We start from the raw sequence: 18,953 nt of genomic DNA, 5'->3' as shown, positions 1-18,953 counted from the left end.
CAATACTATCCATATCATATATACTCATCTATATTACACACAAAAAATCAATATTACACATCCTTAAATTAAGACAATAAGAGGCATTTTGCATATGCTTGCCACTATGCTGCTGAGGCAAAAGTTCATACTGACTAGAATCCAATTTCCAAGAACTCTCCGATAATTCCTAGAAGCATCGACCTCCACAGACTGTAATCCAATCATTGTGGTGAGTATTACTGGTCCATAAAGATATCAAATATGTAACAGTAAGATATGATTGTTCTATCAGTCTTTTGTAAAATGTGTTTTGCATTCTCTTACAAATTTCCCTCCAACCAATCTAGTCTTTGACAAAAAAACATAGATTTCCCGGCTTTCTTGGCGAATGCTTTGGTTGATATTGACAAGGTTATTGCATTGTTATTGCCTATCATGGCATAAAATATTGCAGTGCACCAGATGCTTCCCTGCCTTTCTTACAAATCATTCTCTAATTGTGCAGAATATTCTTCCAAACGGCCTAGAACCCCACCAGACACCTTAGCCCCCATCCTAGTATACAATGCCTCATTAGCTGCAACTCATTAAAAACAAACATGCTGGTAGAACCCACGAACTTTGGAAAAAAATATTCTCCGTCTGTAACACATTGAGCTGTGATCATCCAGGGGCTGCCTGGATGCTGGGAGAAGCGTCTAATGGCCCACTGCCAGCTGAATACAGAATAGACAGGCAACATCAAGTCAGTCCTGTGGATCCTGGACATTTGGGGCATGGAGAGGAATGGTTTTCACCAATGATGGTAAGACATCCAGATACACCAAATGGAAGTTTTTCCTGGACCAGCAACTGGATATGATTTTGGAAAGGTCAGATATTTCATGCAGCTTCCATTACCTTTCTACAGTGACACTGAGCAAGATGGTGGAAAGGAGCTTTGAGAAAGACGTATATAAAATAACACTCGTTCCAGCGCAACTCATCCATATGAATTGTCCTTTACTTACCAGACAATTATTGCACATAGACAGAGACAATAAGCATACATTTACTAGGTCAACATAGAGTCAACATCTTTTTGAAACCTATTACCTATACCTGTAACCTATTACTAATATAAAATCATTTCAAAAAGAGACAACTTAATGTTGCCATCATCCAACGTTCACTATAAAAACAAATGCTGACTCTAGATCTCAAATTTCCTGTACAAAGTAAACAAGGCTGCCATGCTCTCTTCATTTGAATATGCAACAATATATCCTGGTAGGCTTTTCCAGTATTCTTTTCAGTCACTCTAAACGTCCTCATGAAATTTTGTTTGTCTAAGACTGTGTTTGGGCATGGAAGCACAGCAGGAATCAAATGTCTGAAAGGTGGTGTAATATTGGGTTGAAAAATGATATGATAATTACAAATGTAGATGAAATAGTTCCTAACCAATTAGGACACCAACTCCTTATGTAGATATTTTTCCTTAATGGGGACTGCAAAACCCTCTTTCACACCCTTCAATGTTTATCAAAAAAGGCTGGGAAAATGAGGCATGAACAAACAGAAACAAACTATCACAATTCCCACCAACTACAACTTGGTGGACATAAAAAGTATAAACATACTGTTATCGCAACCACGAAACATTCAGAAACCTGTCAGTGATGCAGAAGAAGACTCACTCCACTGGATAGACTGAGTAGTGTTGCACCAGATTTCAGTCAAGGCTTAGAACTGCATGTCTGATTTGTAGCTACAAAGGGCATTTAGCCGGAATGTGACATCACCACAAGAGGACGTACCACTCTGAAGGGGTGCCCAGGGTAGGCCGTGAGCTGTTTTTGATGTGTTCAAAAGCCATTTCCATAACAAACTGACCAACCATGCTAACAGATAATGTTGGATTAAGACAATAAACACTCTGTGTTTACATTCTGATGTGTATGCATATTAGCAATCAAGGAATGGAGGAGAGGTTTGGGAAAGCCTTGCCCCCCAAGCCTCCTGAGGAATTCATGATCTGCACAAACTGACAATGTAAATCTAGCCCTAAACCATGGCAAACATGTTATGGTCTGCCCACATACTTGTACCTGATAACTCCATCAACTCAGTCAGGACATACAAGAATGCCTTCAGTTGTACAGTACTAGTGGATGGCACACATGGTATCCAATAACAGACAGTATAAAAAACAAGGTGTAACCAGTTGCAAAGGAGTCATCCATTCCAGACAAGCAGGTTGTTAGTTCACTCTTGGTACACAATTTAGGTTACTGGGCTCAATTTTGTTTGGTGTTGTATCGCAAGGACAGACCTCCTTTTGGACAAGGGACAAACAGCAACAACCATTTCAAGGAATCATCACAGTAAGGTAGGTTATGTCCAAGTAAATTATGACTGTCATATCTCTACTTTGGAATGTAATATATTGCTGCACAAAAACGCATTACAATATACTGTACATTACTTTCCCAGACTTCTATAATTAGCACATTCACAGCAACCAAAGCAAGTAATGAAATATTTCAAATTTGAATACATCATTTAGTCTCATAATGTCTGAGGTATCAATTAAAATATTAGACCTGTTTTTCCTTGTCAATATATTTTGTTAGCCTTCGACATTTTTGCCTTCCTGGATTGTTTTTCAACTTTCCTGCAGAATTTGTCACAAATACCTACATGTAAATATGATCAGCATACATTTTATTCCCATATCTTATCAACTCTGCCCCACCCCATGATTGTTGCTGATCTTTCCCTGAAATTGCTGTTGATTTCATGCATACTACATTTGCTACACTACATGTATAGATGGTGCAGACAGCACACATTGGCATAGATAATGGCCACAGTATGTAATATCAATCTTAGACAAAGACTGGTATTGCTTAGTCAAAGTGATTTGGGTAAGTCCCATTTTCCTTCCTAACCTGGGTGTCATCTGATTTACTACTGAGGCTCCTGTAGGATGGCACCCAGGCTACCATTTTCCCATGGTGAATATAACTCCTGCTTCCGAATTTGATGTTAGAATTTTTGCTGCATCATCTCCTCATTCAGATGAACTTTTGTCTGCACTTGTTTTCACCCCAGATTGTGGATCATATACCAGTACACCAAATAAGGAGTGCCCACCAAGTTCATGGTAATTCAGTAGGATTGTTGACGTCTTGCGGACTCCCCAGGAGGCCATGTACACCATATGGGACCACAAATGATGGATTCAAGTTCACAAAGGAGCAAAGATCCCTTCCGAAGGTGATGGTAAGAAACATTCTCCACCATAATGACTGTAAAATACACGTTCGCATGGCCAAAGCTGACAGACTTAAATCACATCACCCCAGATAATTCTACATTGTACGTGTATATGTGGTAGCTTCTATTGCAGTGCTATCATAATATTTGTAGCAACTGCATGCACAGTTTTTATCGTTTCTTCCTTTTTCCTGTTGACGTACTCCTCTCAATGGGTTAGATCATAAACCTGCAGCTGCATTCAATCCCTAATTGTTTTGGTTTTCAGAACATATGAAAAGGAACTGTATTATGCATAATATATAAAACGAGTCTACCAATTATGTGTGGATATAAATTTTACAGAAAAATGTCTATTGTCATAACAGATGGGAAGATCTAATCATACAATTTTATCAATTTTAGTGACACGTGGAGCGATACATTTGAAATTCAATTATTCTATCATACTAGTTTTTTTATAAAGAAAAATAGGAATAGGGGGCAGAGGTTAATGTACAGTACATGAAACTAGAGTTCCACAACCCCATACCCTCATATCTTCCCCAAATGATTTCAACCTTTACAACTGATGTATTGTGTGTTTGTGATTATGTATGCAAATAAGGTCCTCATTGCCATACATCATCTCTTCTCCAAAATAACAGACGTACACAGTCCAGTGTTTCCGCCAGAGGGGCGTCCACCCGTCCATTGACGGTCTCATTTCGTTTTGGACGGCTTGAACGCAAACAGAGGCCGTCCTCATGAAAAAAATGCGACCCACATTTTGCCGAGAAATCTGTACAGTCGATAAATGTAAACCGCAGTTTTGTGTTTTGTATTGAAGCTAGAGGCTTAGGGGACGCCGTCCACAGTCAGAAAGCCGCTTACTGTTTGTTTTGCTATTGTTATGATTGTTGACAATGTGTGTCGGCGCCCTTTCACATACGATTATCTCATTAAAACCCGTTTTTCAAGGTCTCAGTTATGCGAATTTTCCCTGCCACATTTCGAAAACTTGGCGGTAGGTCGATCTCGCTATTACACTACAAACTAATAGTTGTTATTGGGAGAAATAACTAATAAGAAAACACACTAACTTTATCTAGATATTAACAACTTTAGTCTCTGTTTTCATCATCAATCATCGTAAACAAAACAAAACAAAACACGATGATCAGAAACATGTGCCCACCGGGGCTTGGCACAGGAAATCCCCGACCTCTTTCAAGTTCGTTATCGGCAACACAGCGGAAAAATAAAGTGTTCACATAAGAGGTGATGGACGTAAAAAACATCAAGTATAACTTTGGTTCCTTTTTATCTGAGTTTTGAGCCCGCAAAATCTCCGAAAACGGCAGAAATTTTCGGGATAAATACGCATCAAAAATGGCGGTCAGTAGCTGTTGTGTATCCTAGCCAATCACAGCGCTAGTTTCCCGTGACGTCGCTAGCTTTCCCAGATCTCGCGAGAAGTCACCACGTGAGATTGCGGGATTTCGGCCGCCATTACGCTCACTGTCGCCGATAGGATGTTTTTCGTCATTTCTGAACGCAAATTTCTCGATCTATGGAAGGTTTTAGATGATTTATAAGTATACTACAACATAAAAGAGAATATATACAAATGCTATTTCTTTTTTGAAAGTCCAAGAACCGTTTCTAGAACTTTTTAAAAGTCGTAGTACCCGTTCGGTGCGGCATACCGGTACGCGGCACAGATCATAACACTTCGGCACTAACTTAATCGGAAGTTAGTTGTTTTGTTTTTTCTTGCGACAGTTAACAATTAACTTTAATTTTCGCGATTTTACAATTAAATTCAATTTTCGCGGTTTTACAATTAAATTTAATGTTCGCGGTTATGCGATTAAATTTAATTTTCGCGGTTTTCGCGCCCCAAGGTGGACGGCCTCCCAGCTGAGGTCTGGCGGAAACACTGACACAGTCTATCTCAAGAAAGAAGGCTGTTACAGCATTTTCTGTTGTTTGCATGACAAGTTGACAAGACAAGTTGACTATAAAAAATGAAATATTTACAACATACATGTACATGTACATGATGGATAGAACGGTCCACGGATGACTGTTTAATAATGTAATGCATTTGTGGATCTTCTGGGGGAGAATCAGAAATGCGTACTGCCACACTAGTATTTAAAGGTAAAGGTACTAGTAGTCCCTTAGCCCTTTGGAGGCTGTATGCGCAGGGGGTTGGTACCCACTGTGTCCACGGCACAGTATTGGAAGGCACAGCTCATCCCTTTCTTTCCATTGCATATTACCTCAACTTAAGTCAGGTCACAAAAAGTTACTTGAGGCATGTATCTCAAGGCATAACTATTTACATTAGAAAACAATTCAAAAAGTACAACCCCAAGAAAGATATAGCCTTTTAGCAAACCAACTAACAACAAAACTTACAGTAACTTTTTAGAGTACGTGGGAAAGGACAACCTCAAGCCAACCACACTCACTTATCTTCAGAAAAGGCGCTGGAGCCGCATAACCCCTTTGAGTGGAACTTTATTTGAGTCAAAACTTACAGTGACTTTTTGGCAGAATAAAGAAATAGAGAATGATTAATCCTACCTGGTCAAGTAACCCGAATATCATGTCATTCTCCCCTCCCTCTGGGTTCTCCTGGGCCACAAACAGGTCTGCCTCTCTGGTCTGCAACATAACACAGGGACTATCATACATGCGATAGTAGAGCAGAAAACACAAAGAATGTGGAAATTCAGGCTCTTATTGTGAATTACATGGTGTGAGAAACAGACAAAATATCTTGACAGGCTTGTTTTTGCCATAGAGCCTTGACCAGTTGACCTCTGTCTAATGTTGGCACTCTCCTTATCATACTGTCAGGTACCCCTTATTCCTACCAGATGATTTGGATACTAGTATATACAAGAAATACAGTTTTCGTTCCAAGTTTGCCATCAGCCTCAGCATGCCAAGGCTACATCTTTCTACCAGCATAGTAATGATAAAAACACATGGTACCTGCCAAAAGCAGTTACTCAAGCAACTGGATATGATTTTGGAAATGCTCAGACGTCTCCAAAATCATATCCAGTTGCTTGAGTAACTGTTTTTTGGCCAATCTTATTACCTAGATGTCTAACCTTTATCGACACATGGCACATGTGCAATTAATGTTAGAATCTTTTTTCCAATTAGGGTTACTAGTAGTTACTATCAAAAGCAAAATGGTTTATTTGTTTTACATGTATTAGCCCATCATAAAATGTGCTCAATAAATTTTCATGACAAAATTAGCTTCATATTGGATCTACTGGCAGAATAGTAATATCAGAAATTGGCAGAAATTTTAGCTATACAGACAGATATTAATATTGCCTTGCATATTCCAAAGATTTTTCATAATTCTGAACAACTTGAAGGTCTACATGTACCAAAGAGGACAAAATGAAACTACGAATTTCAAAGTATATGATTGACTACACCATCCTAAATATTCTAGAAAAGTGTGATGAGTTACAACATAGAATGTAATCCAGTACGATGTCCACTCACCATGGTTTTAGTGATGGTCGTGTGCCAGGTCAGTTTAACACGACGAGGCATGTGAGTTAGAGCCTCCCAGTACTTGTCTATGTAGGGGACCACTTCCTGTGAACAAACATTATACCTTAATCAGAGGCTCATTCTTGTGTAGTCATACTCCTTATCATATTCATTAGAAAGCGACATTCATGTTTTCTATGTATCATCAAGCAATGAGGTTAAAGATAGGTAACTTCCTGGTATCAAGGTACCTTAATTTTACTATGAAAGTATGATAACTTTTACAGTTGTCGGTAAACTTAATACAGTTTTGACGTTGACACTTTCCATATTCCTAGTCTTTTCATATTTTAAAGTGAAGATCTTTGTTATATAGATAATACAAGTCTAACAAAATGACTGTACCTTTTCCTTGGAAAACATGGTCCTAGGATTTTCATCTTGTCGATGTCTGTGAGTCAAGTTTGCAAGAGCAGTTATACAGACCTGGGTGAAATCTGCAAGAAACAGCAGTAAAAGAGACATAATCACAAGCATGACACAACACCACAATATTATGATATCTAACTTCACACAGTACTAGTAGTAGCAATAGTAGTGATTGTCACTGCAGTAGTAGTAGTATAGACTGTACAGTGTAGTTTTTTCAATGATAAATTAATGTTACTATTTCCAATTTCACAATTCAATAGGGAAATCAATTGCTTTATCTTAAACATTATACTTCCTCCTATTGTTTGAGAGGAGGAATTACTTGGGCATAGAAATATGTACATTATGTATGTACTACGTAGTACTTACTTGCTTTGGCCTTAGTGAAATTGTCAGTCTTGGATTGATGGCACAGCTTGCAGTAGAATGTGTAGTTACTCATGAATGGTACACATTCGCTGGAAGTAGAAGAGAATGGAGAAACCAAAGCAATGAAATTAGCAACATTGGTCACATGGGTTTTGGAATAACACTGAAAAGTGAGGCTGAAAATTTTTGGTATTCTCCAAATTTTCAATGCATGACAAAATATATGATCAATTTTTGTATGTCAAGTAAAACAGCATGTTTCCATTTACACTATGGAATCTTTGCATTTGTCAGAACTTTACAGTAATAACGATGTATGAGTACATGTTTGATGTGTTTAATTCCTTCCAATAATATAATTGTACGTTGATGGCATTGCTGCCCCTACGGCCAGTGAGGCTATGGGACCGGTGAGGTGAGAATAATATCACTTATCTTGTATAATTGACAGCCTATATAGTATACCATCATATATAGATGACAAAACTTACCCCATACTCTCACGACAGTCTAGATTGTCCGCAGCATACCACTTGTAACACATAGCACATTGGACCTCACAGACATCGAAGTTTCTTTCCAAACTGCAGTTTGTGAACAAACAGATAGAGGGTATTTCATTGGAGCCCAGTATTATTCATAGCATAAGTACAGCCTAGTACTCAAAGTCTTACTAAGGTTCCTTATGAATGAAAAACTATGTAAACATTTCATGTGAATTAACATATTGTATTATATTACATTGTACATGTGTTCTTTTTTGTTTTTGTTGTAACAGTGGGGTTCTAGCGCTGCCAAACTGACCACGCCAACAGCTCTTGAGCTTTTGGTGTTGTGGTTAGCACGTTGGATTTGTGATCCGGCTGCCCGGGTTCGGCACGGGTTCGAATCCCGGGAGTCGGGGTGTTGTTTCTTTCTGTTCTTACTCGCCCCTCTGAATTTCTACATTGTTTTTAACTTTATGATAGATCATACCAAGGATCATACACACCTATCACCAGTTTCAGGCTCTTCAACTTGTTCTGTTCCAGTTTCTGTCTTGGTGGTCTCCACAGCCGTTGTTTCGTCTTCTTTCTCTGTAACACCTTGTTGCTCCACAGCTTCTGTTGTCATAGCAACTGCCTCCTCCTCTGGGGTTACCTCCATCCTCTCCCCCATCTCCTCCTCTGGAACAGGATCCTTGCTGCTGTTCACAAAACAGTTGTTGCAAAGTGTTACAAATGCCGAACAAACCTTGATTCTTTTGACATGTTAGAGATGGCCTGTACCATTCACCACCTTATTGTACCTGTATCTATATAGCCGGTATAACCACCCTTTGACGTAACACTCCAGCTTTAATTTGTGTGGGTGTGTCAGCTGTGTTTCATTCATTCAACATAGCACATGGTGGTTTGGTTGGTTGGTTTAAACTACAGTACAATTTTCTTATCCAAAAGCAAGTAGATTTGAAACCACCCAGGAAACTATAATTTTTGTGAGATTTATTGAATGCTCAGTACGATATGATGGTTCTTTAACGTCAGTACCAAGTATTTCATAACGTTGACTTTCATTCAATTTATAATTCCAAAACAATTTTAAATATTCTGCAAAGCCGTCGAAATACTAAACTTATTTTGCCAATACATACTTCATGTTACCTTAGAGGCATGGGATTTCTATAATCTACAATGAAAGATGCAATGTCGCGAACACGAAAATTTGTCAGGCAAATGCTTGAAAACCGTTTAATTATGCTACGAGTATGGTTTGTTGTTGACAAACAAATTATTTCAAGCAGCGGCAGAACAGGCTTCGGCTTTTGGACATATAAACTCGCACAGAAGGAAATTCCAGATTACCATATATTGCAGTTAACGGCTCAAACACTTCTTCAGCCCCGATATGCTAATTGATAACTGAACTCTCATGTTTGACCGAGAAATGAAAACAAATATTTACCTCTTCTCTTTGTTCTCCTCGGTTGGAGCGTCCGCCATGTTGCCGAACCCGCGCTAACGCGATATCGCGAGATTTGATTTTGCGAGAGTTTGAAACGAGATCTGAAATCCAAAATGGCAGCTTCCTAGTAAAAACACGAATCCACAAGTAGTAAACAAAATTGTTTTGGTGGCGTTAAGGGGCGTCTTCGGTGGTAAGTTGATAACTGTAGCGATGACATGGTGTGTTGTGCATCCTTTAATCTCATTTGATGGGCTATAATTTTTATGGAAAAACCAGCGTGAAAGGTTATGATCTCCATGACTATGGTCTGTTTTATGAGCGAGGCTATAATTTGACACATCCAGTGTGTCGATAGCCTAAACAGGCTATTGACACACTGAGTGTGTCGATAGCCTGTTTAGGCTATTGACACACCCAGTGTGGCGATAGCCTGTTTAGGCTATTGACACACCCAGTGCTAGAAACCACTAAAATGAGGAAATCTTACGATTATATTTGACAATCAACACTCTGAAAATACAAATGGCATCCTGTGTCCATTATCAACCCAAAATACGATCTTTTTCACGTGTTTACGGCACAATTTTAAACATCGGAATCTGCTATCATATAGGGTGCTAGTTTTACTGTCACCGCATGTGATCATGGCAGCCATGTTGGATCGGTTAGGAACACGTTTTCAGCTGTGTTTACCGACGAATTCCTGCCGTATTGGAGAATTTGCGGCCTCAAAACTTATATCACTAAGGAAGCGAAGTTATAGTTGTTGTTTTACCTCCATTATTTTTAATGTGAAAGAAATATTCTTCCGAGTCTCTGCCGATAGCGCCGGAACCACACGGCCGAAAAATTTACGATATGTTTTGTGGTCAGTGTTATTTTTGGTTTATGATGTTAACAGAAACTTTAAAAGTTGTTTATATGTAAAATATTCTTATATCAAGTGGATGTTTAAAAAGGGACAAGAAAAATTAAAAAAAAAAAAATTAAATAAACTCTGGCGCGGACTCGAACCGGGTCGAAGCTGTTGTCATGAATTCCCGGGTCAACGCTCTATCCACGGCGCTACGCCAACCATACACGATGAAGGCCGTATTAACAGTTATCCAAATGTAAGGCATAACTTGAATACGTCCGTTCATTCCAAGATTCAAAGATTCCAATGTCTAATCTTCCGAACAATGTCTAATCAACTATTGCTTGTGTAAAATATTGCCGGAAAGGCATGTTACAAGCTCTGATTGGCTGACTGGCATCTCGGTGTGTCAATAGCCTGTTTGGCTATTAGCACACTGAGTGTGTCAATAGCCACAGCGCTGTTGAGCTGTCAATAGCCACAGCGCTGTTTTATACTTCAGAAATCTATGAGACCCATCCTCCTACGCACTGTCCCCATGGGCACTAGTACTAACTGCCTTTTTGGGCCCTGCTGTCTGGAGGCCCACCAGCGGTAACTGTCTGTTGGGGCCCTGCTGTCTGGAGGCGTACCAGCTGTAACTGTGAGCGTTGCTACAAACTAGCTGTCAGCCAATCAGAGAATAGGCGTTTCTTGGCCTTTTTGTTTTCGAAAGGGATCTCGCAAATGCCTGATTGAATGATTCCCATATGAGGGTAAGCTCATTAATATTTATGAGCAGGGCGGTCAGTAACTGATCTGAGTGCTCCAGACAGCAGAGGGGACCACAAGGAGTTTCGACATGACTGTGGTCCCTCCGTGTAGGAGAATGTCTAGACCATGTATTGATGTAAAGATAATTTAACAGACTGTACAAATGTATTTGATAGGAAAGGATCAAAATGTTTACAAATAATATAGTCTTTAACTTAGATCTTGTTTAGAGTAGAGTAGAGTAGAGAGTAAAGTTCTCAGTCGAAACCTTTGTATACAAATTACAGTTGTATACTTATGTCCCTGCCAGGGTTTCTATGGAGGAGGCTGGGCTGAGCTTTCCTGAGGTGTTCAGCACCAAGTCTGACAGCTATGGGATCCAGCTGTATGGTTATGACGATATCCCCAATTTCCTGAAGGGGAACCCGTATGTGGTGGGTGGGTACAGGGCATACCTGCCCACTGCACTATGTCTGAAAAGGTAAGGCTTGTAACTAATGTAAGGCATGGCATTGGGTTTCCATTATTACAATCAAGTTTAAGTCATCAGTAGTGTTGTAAACTTTATAGTTATCATGTTGGTTTTGACATATGACGTTTTATACCAAGAAGGTTTTATCAAGACCTTGTTTATACTAATACGAGCAATAACTGTTTTTTATCTATATCCAGGGTATTTGGCAACTGGTAAGCTAATGGATAATGGCAGATAGGATTTATTAATCAACATCAAAGTTAGCAGATCATACTACCAATTAACATGTTAATTAATCTACCACTGCCTTTTATAAAACCATTATATTTTTTTACCTAAAACTATGTCCGTGTCATCCACGCAATCGCTCATATCGCATGTCAATGTGTATTTGTAGACAAAATCAGTGCTACAATTTCTTTCAGAATTGCTATTGCCTAAATGTATCCAGGGAAATGAGATACAAATGTACTAGTAATTTCTTTGTTCCAGTCTGTGTGTGCTGTCCAATGAGACAGTGAACATCTGGAGTCACCTGCTGGGCTTTGTTCTGTTCTTCATCCTGGGTGTCTATGACAACCTGGTGACCATTCCGGGGGTCCATGGGACTTACAACGACCATCTCATCTATACTGTGTTCCTTGCATGCTTCCAGGTGGTCCATGTCTTCTAATCCATTTTATCTGTACATTTCTATTCCAACAATATTGATATGTCTGATAAGCCTGTTCATGGTTTAAGCTACACATGTGCAGCAATGTGCATTGTGTGTAATATGTCAAAGAAAAAGGCCACTTAGAATTAAACAAAACACATCTGGACATGTATTAATCATGGTCCAGACAAGAACTGCTACATCAGTTTGAAAGTTACGGGCCTTCATCTGTGAATTTGATTTCTACTTGAAAAACAGAACAAATTTATATTTTAATATCATCTATACCGGTTATTCTACCGTAGATCTAACACCAGTACTAATATTATCAGCCTTGACCCATCATTTGTTTCCCTTGTTATGTCCAGTTTTGTATGCTGTGTTCTGCTGGCTATCATCTTCTCTGCTGCCATGTATCAGAGAGAGTCGCTCGCCGCTGGCTGTCCCTGGATCTGGCTGGAATCTCAGTCGGAGTTATGGGCTGTTACTTTCCTGGAGTTTACTATGCTTACTACTGTAACTTGGTAAGACACACCTTGAAGTTGAACAAAATTCTAGATGTATATGTACATTTTGCAAGCTTTGTATAAAATAGTAACTTTTCCTGATGTTTGTAATGGTACATTTGTACTTGTCAATAATTAAAGGACATAAGCTTTGAATCTGTATCTTTGTCTTGTCACTTTCTCTTTTTTTGTAAGAAGACCATGTGTCTGAGAAGACCATTGTTGGTCCTCTGGGTGATTGTCTAAGACAAGTTTGACTTTATCTTGCAAGTGACTTGTAACTGACATTGAAAGCGAGTGATTGGTTGGTTGATTGTTCCCCAGTTTTGGCGAGACCTGTACCTGTTGCTGGTGACAGTGTTAGTCGCAGTAACATTGGTGATGCAGCTCCACCCACACTTCCTGTCAGCCGCCTGGTCCAGTCGCAGGCTGGCCCTGTTCTCTGCACTCGTCGCCTACGGGGTCTGCCCAGCTGTTCACTGGATATTCATCAGTGGGGGGTGGAATCAGCCTATGGTACAGGTGCGTGAAATGTCCTTACACGGGCATAACATGTGGTAGGATGTCGTGTGTTTTTGTACCTGCTAAATGTCCTCATGCCGTCATAGTATACCTCACCAGGTTTGTACTGAAGAGTACAAGCCGCTTATCCAGATAAGATGTATAAATTATAATATTTTTTATCCACTCACACCAAAGGATCCGCACTCTTTTCAGTAAGTGTGGTGGGTACTTTAACATACTCAAGGTGTGGCTCTCCTCAATCTCCATTGTAACATCTTATATTCCTCTCCAAGGAACAAGAAGCTTGGTACTAGAACAGTGGCCTGAACTTCTTGTATCACTATGCTGCACACGTAATATGCTACAGTAAATACCTAAACTGTCTATGTGATTTGTTTTATATTTTAGACGGTTATTCTTCAAGTCACTGTGTTCTACTCCATTGGAATTGTAGGATTTTTAATCTACTTTACTCAAATACCTGAGAGATGTGTGCCAGGTAAGTAAAAACTGTTTAACAGTTTGATAACAGAGATATCCCCTTCATTTTCCAGGTGTTCTTCCCAAAGGTAGTGATAATGTACTTCCTAGGGGTTCTTGCTCTGGTGTTTTATGGTACTAAGGTGCCTGAGCGCTGCTTGCCAGGTAGGTACTGCCACTGCAAACATATCTTGGTCTTTCTTACAGCATACTATAAGTATAGAAATTTTTAAAGTGGTTTATTTTCGCAGTCACTGCTTCAACGTGAACACAAAACCACCATGAAAATTTTTGTTCTTTCGTCTGCCCACCTACGCACTTACCTAAGAGGTTAAAAACTCCTTGCTAAGAGCTACATGTATGTACAATACATTGTACAGGTGTGTTTGAGGCATTATGGCTTTAACTTGGCTTCATGTTCTTAATAAATCTGTATTGAAGATTCAAAGACTAGGCCTGTGTTCACTTTGTGCCTTGTTATCATCCTTCTTTCCTTGAATGTCTTTATTGACAGAAAATCATCATAGTAGAGATACATTGGCAGATGAGTATTTGTACGACTTAAGCATAACTGTACTTTTCCTTGATAGCTTTTTTGGCAGAATAGCCACTTTTCAACAATGATCATGGTACACTGCCAAAAGTGACTGTTCTGTCCATTTGTGGTTGCCAAGTTACTAGTAGTAGTAGGTGGTTTCAGATTGTCTGTCTGTAAATGCTCCAGTGTTTCCTTTACTTCATGTCACTCTATAGCACCTCAAACTCAAAATCACCTCAAACACTTCATTTTCTCCTTTCTGGAAACAAGGTCACAGTGTCATCTTCTGTATCTCCTCTGTCCAGGTAAGGTGGACTATGTGGGACACAGCCACCAATGGTGGCACCTGATCGTGGTGGCGGCATTTTACTGGTGGCACCAGTCAGGCCTCAGCCTCATGCAGTACAGACTGCAGCACCCCTGCCATGGCCTGGAGACTAGGCTACAGCCTGATCTATAATGGTACAAGTAGGCTTAAGAGGAGGCATATACCACCATTCCTTTGTCAGATTGTATGTGTTCACAGAGGAAACCTGTGTTGCAGGTTAGGTAAAGAACAAGGGGCATTATGCATGCTTCATCATTTTGGCACATACATTTGTACTCCAATGTCAGTTGTACATTTAATATTTAAGAAAATACTATTTCTACCTCAGTAAGACCAACCTTTACATTAGCTACTTTTGGTTTGTAGCTTTGTTGTCATGTCAGATGCTGCTATTTTATGGTTTTATTGACACTGTTATTCCAGCATTAAGTAATCATAAGTGTGTGTAAGTATCATGGCTTGAACATACAAAATTCTACATATACTATACTAACACATGTAATTGTATATATATAAAGTCTGAAATTGATTTACTGTACTAGTCAGACATTGAATCTGTTACTACTACATGTACATGTAGTATATTTTAGCCATAAAGATTCTTTCATAAAATAACAATTGTGCAGTATAATAAAGTGATATCAAGACTGAATTGTATGGAATGGGCACTTTTTATGGGAAAAATGGAGCATTGAAATGTTCATCTCCAACTTGTCCAATGCCAACTTTTACCAATCTATAGTATTGAAGTTTCAATATCTTTAAAGCGTTTACACCATATTTATATTGTATGTAATGTACCATTAGAAGTGTGTTTACTGTACAAGACCTGTGCAATATTGGTAGTATAAAGTATGTTGACTGTGGTACAAACATGTAAGATCAAACTTAAGACATGTACTCCATGGTAAGTTGGTTTGAGTAAAGATGTTTTGTGATAAATGAAGAAAAGTTTTCACAGTTATTATATTCTAATCTTGCCAGTTGTTACAACAACAGCCTGCCCCTTGACATCCACCCTGCCATCCCCCCTCAGTCTCACCCTCAGCACACCCCCTCTCTGGGAACATTGGCGGGCTGTGGAACAACAGTTCAATGTGTAACTCTTTAACTACAGCATGGAAATACAGATTTAACAACAAAAAACAATGATTGATTAATCTAGGCTTATAGGCTACCCAACAATGAGTGGGATGGAAAAAATCAAAGACAGCCCTGGAAAACATGGAAACTTGAAGTGTCAATCATGAAAATACAAGACCACATCAAAATATACAAACTTACCATAGAACTCAGTCTTGCCCAGCTCCTTAGCCCAGTAGCTGGCCAGGACTGTATGTGCTGACCCTGTTACTGGGTCTTCTGGCAGACCGCTCCAGGGGTCAAAGAAACGAGAGACAAAGTCATACTGGACTCCCTCATCATCAACACAACCATTCTCCAGGCTTCCTGAAATTATGAAATTATGACCATCAACTGGAATTGTAGTGCAATGAAAGTTAGAAAAGATATGCATTGAATTTCATCCCTGTCAATAAAGGTGGTTTATTTATGAGAATTCTTAACAAATTTTCATCCCATGTAAGAGAAATCCTTCATGAACATCTTTTAGACATACCTTTCAATGTGACTATAACTCCTCTTATCTCTTCTTGGTGGGCAGCCATCATGCCTTGGATGTCTGGTGTCATCTTCTCAAACTGTTCTCTGTAAAGGTACAAAGGAACTAAAGTCTGTATGCTATTTGTGAACCAAGAACATACAAAATACACACTTGTATACCAAACTGCAGAACTGGTATAAAATAGGTCACATATAGGGTAGGAAGGAATAACAGATCTGACTGACCTTGTGATGCTGTCAGGTATCCTGATCAGCAGGTCCCCTCCAACGGAACTACAGAAGCGGACTTCTTGAACAGGGAAGGAGCCAATGGTAGCCTGACGGGGAACATCACAATTCGGGGAAGTCAGATCAATATGACTCAATCTCCATATTTTTCCAGTCTATTATGTAGATATTGCAGTATAAATGTGGGTATACGTTTTGATCAATACATATTAGGTAAACATAATTCCTTGGTGAAAAATACCCATTTGGCCCTATGCTTACTTAGACTGAAAGAATCTTAAATAGTAATCTTAAATAGTATCTACTTGTAGTGATGCTGAAGAAGAGTATAGATGTCACTTGAAATATATAACTCGTTGAGTGAACAATAGCTACAGAGACAATTACCAAGATAGGCAGGCTCAAAGCAGTAAAATGTCGGTCACTGAACAAAATGGTAAGTTGACGAACCTTTATTAAGTCCTTGTATTTTCCACCATCCTACAAAAGAAAACAAAACATCATTTAAGAGGAAAATCATTCAATGTTGTTGCTTATCCTGTTTAATATAAAATGATAATTTTTTGTACTTAAGATTTTCCTGCCTTAGGGACTACATGTTGCATTTTTTGTGTCAATGAGGAAGACTATTGATGTATGAGAGTTATTAATGGCCAATCAATCTGACAGAGATCCCTTGATTCCAACCAAGTATACAAAACACTTTTGTAAACATTTTGTAAACAAAATTGTGTTCCAGTGCTTAAGTGTGACAGCACTGGTGTTCCCACCTGAGGCTGTGACTTATTTTCAGGCAGGTCCAGTGAGATGAAATCTCCCTCCCTCCTGGCAAACAGGTCTCCACTCAGGGTCTGGAAGGTCAGCTGGGAACTGGGGTTTTCTATATTCATGAGGGAGCAGAAATACCAGAAGCCTTGTAGTGTAGCCTACTTTTAAGTCAGCTTATGAAATGAAGTGAGAATATTTTGTATTAACATTTTATGGCACTCCAAACTTGAAGGTTGCACCAGTTTTAAGGACTATAGTTTGTTTCCTTTCGATTCATCATACTGTGTCAACTACATGGCATTGCCAAAACTACATTGCCAAAAAGAAGCTGTGTTGACTCACTGATGACATAGAAGAGAGCACCAGCTGATGCCAGAGTGGCATGGCCACACAGGAGCATTTCACTCACAGGGGTGAACCATCGCAATCTGAATACAGAACCTGCAAAATGGAGAATGGTGGGGCAAAACAGACTTTCATATATTACCTTTAAACCATCACAGACAGTGTGTGTGACCAGCCCATATGACACCAAAAAAAAAAAAAAAACACGTAAACCTGAGTACAGTTCGTCCAATAGTATCATTACTTACTAGTACAATGTATAGTTATATGATAAATTATGGTTTAAAACCATTCTTTGGCACTGAGCTGACCTATGTAGTAGATTAATATTACTGTTATACAGATGGTATTACAAAATTATTTTGGCGACACCTCAGAGGTAGGGGCATTTTTTTGTATTTTGAACGTGTCTACGTGTACATTGAATAACCAGCCTTACTGGAGATGAAGTCATCCTGAGGTGACAGTTTACAGATGAAGGCAGTCTCAGACTGGTTCATCTCAGCCGCAATCTTCTGTAGATGGTCATCAGTTAGCTCCTGTGGCTCAGGAATGGATCAGAATGGGACGTTTGCTGTGCAGTCAATTTTTTTTACTGAACAGGTTAGATTAAAAGATCAATTTCGAGGAACTTGTCTCTCTTCTTCTTAAGGTTCCGATTTGGAATAAATTTTGACACTACAAAAATGGAGCCGAACAATAAGCAAATGATAGCCACTTCGCGAAAAAAAAGCTTAATCTGGTCCAATACCAATACTTTGTTCTAAAAGAAAGGAAGCTTGAGGTCTAGAGATAGGCCTTGCATGGAGCAGGCTTTAGTTCCAGATCTACTGGTCACTACTACTAGGCTTGACTACAATGCAAGCAAGGAATATAGCAGTACAGTACTTCGTGCAATTAACAAGATCCATATTAAGTTCAACGTCCCATTTCACATCCTACCAACCTCATCTCCCAGGAGACACACAGCTGCGGCGTTGCCTCCGAATGGCTGGTCAGTGAAGGCATCAACTTGGTACAGAGGAACCCACTTCTGACCAATGGCAGCCATTTTGTTCAACTTTTGACCTTCATGTACAACTACGGGACATTCCATTGCTGAAAAGGGGGTGCATTCAGTGTCATACAGCACACAACCTGGACTGGGTGTTTTCACTCAATGACGTGTGACTCAGTCATTCTTCATGGATAAGCCTGACGTTGCCAGATACATGAGTTTGTGCACGGTTCTGAATGTTAGCTTCAAGAGAGAGAGAGAGAGAGAGAGTGAGTGAGTGAGTGAGTGAGTGAGTGAGTGTCTGAGTGAGTGAGTGAGTGAGTGAGTGAGTGAGAGTTTTTTTTTTTTTTTTTTTTATATTTTTTTTATTGAGATTCTCCATATACATATGGA

General features: G+C 39.3%; 3 protein-coding genes across 12 annotated transcripts in view; 1 reads left to right on the top strand and 2 right to left on the bottom strand.

The window, feature by feature from the left end:
• The window catches only part of LOC118412063 (set1/Ash2 histone methyltransferase complex subunit ASH2-like), a gene marked incomplete in the record, with an annotated part of 21,025 nt that extends 11,405 nt beyond the window's left edge, over positions 1-9,620 (bottom strand). Inside the window, 7 exon segments of the mRNA XM_035814666.1 lie at positions 5,818-5,898; positions 6,766-6,861; positions 7,162-7,253; positions 7,558-7,646; positions 8,049-8,141; positions 8,549-8,743; positions 9,502-9,620. Coding sequence (XP_035670559.1) covers positions 5,818-5,898; positions 6,766-6,861; positions 7,162-7,253; positions 7,558-7,646; positions 8,049-8,141; positions 8,549-8,743; positions 9,502-9,539 — 684 coding nt within the window.
• LOC118412066 (progestin and adipoQ receptor family member 3-like) lies at positions 1,988-15,533 on the top strand. 5 transcript variants are annotated; one of them, XM_035814669.1, is made up of 8 exons: positions 1,988-2,353; positions 3,079-3,243; positions 11,424-11,594; positions 12,081-12,243; positions 12,612-12,767; positions 13,074-13,271; positions 13,808-13,898; positions 14,577-15,533. In XM_035814669.1, exons 2-8 carry the CDS (start codon positions 3,188-3,190, stop codon positions 14,729-14,731), a joined length of 990 nt encoding a protein of 329 aa, XP_035670562.1. In that variant the 5' UTR covers positions 1,988-2,353; positions 3,079-3,187; the 3' UTR covers positions 14,732-15,533. The 5 variants fall into 5 exon arrangements, with proteins under 5 accessions (XP_035670562.1, XP_035670564.1, XP_035670563.1 ...); XM_035814671.1 differs by having other exon boundaries at positions 1,997-2,353; positions 3,079-3,249; XM_035814675.1 differs by lacking the exons at positions 1,988-2,353; positions 3,079-3,243 and adding exons at positions 9,642-9,694; positions 10,944-10,997.
• Positions 15,169-18,953, bottom strand: part of LOC118412067 (phenazine biosynthesis-like domain-containing protein) — an 8,534-nt gene continuing 4,749 nt past the window's right edge. The window contains exons 1-9 of one of the 6 annotated variants that reach the window (XM_035814676.1): positions 18,510-18,838; positions 18,003-18,108; positions 17,561-17,659; positions 17,221-17,330; positions 16,901-16,930; positions 16,448-16,539; positions 16,218-16,306; positions 15,884-16,048; positions 15,169-15,676 (exon numbers count right to left, since the gene is read on the bottom strand). In XM_035814676.1, coding sequence (XP_035670569.1) covers positions 15,564-15,676; positions 15,884-16,048; positions 16,218-16,306; positions 16,448-16,539; positions 16,901-16,930; positions 17,221-17,330; positions 17,561-17,659; positions 18,003-18,108; positions 18,510-18,659 — 954 coding nt within the window. In that variant the 5' untranslated portion in view covers positions 18,660-18,838 and the 3' untranslated portion in view covers positions 15,169-15,563. Of the gene's footprint in view, positions 15,677-15,883; positions 16,049-16,217; positions 16,307-16,447; positions 16,540-16,900; positions 16,931-17,220; positions 17,331-17,560; positions 17,660-18,002; positions 18,109-18,509; positions 18,844-18,953 lie in introns of those variants that run through there. The other 5 variants (XM_035814678.1, XM_035814677.1, XM_035814682.1 and 2 more) reach the window with 5 other exon arrangements.

This window comes from Branchiostoma floridae, chromosome 3 (genome assembly GCF_000003815.2).
Source record: "Branchiostoma floridae strain S238N-H82 chromosome 3, Bfl_VNyyK, whole genome shotgun sequence".
NCBI classification, from domain to species: domain Eukaryota; kingdom Metazoa; phylum Chordata; class Leptocardii; order Amphioxiformes; family Branchiostomatidae; genus Branchiostoma; species Branchiostoma floridae.
The sequence above is the reverse complement of the archived record's forward strand: the minus strand, read 5'-3'. Positions and strand labels throughout refer to the sequence as shown.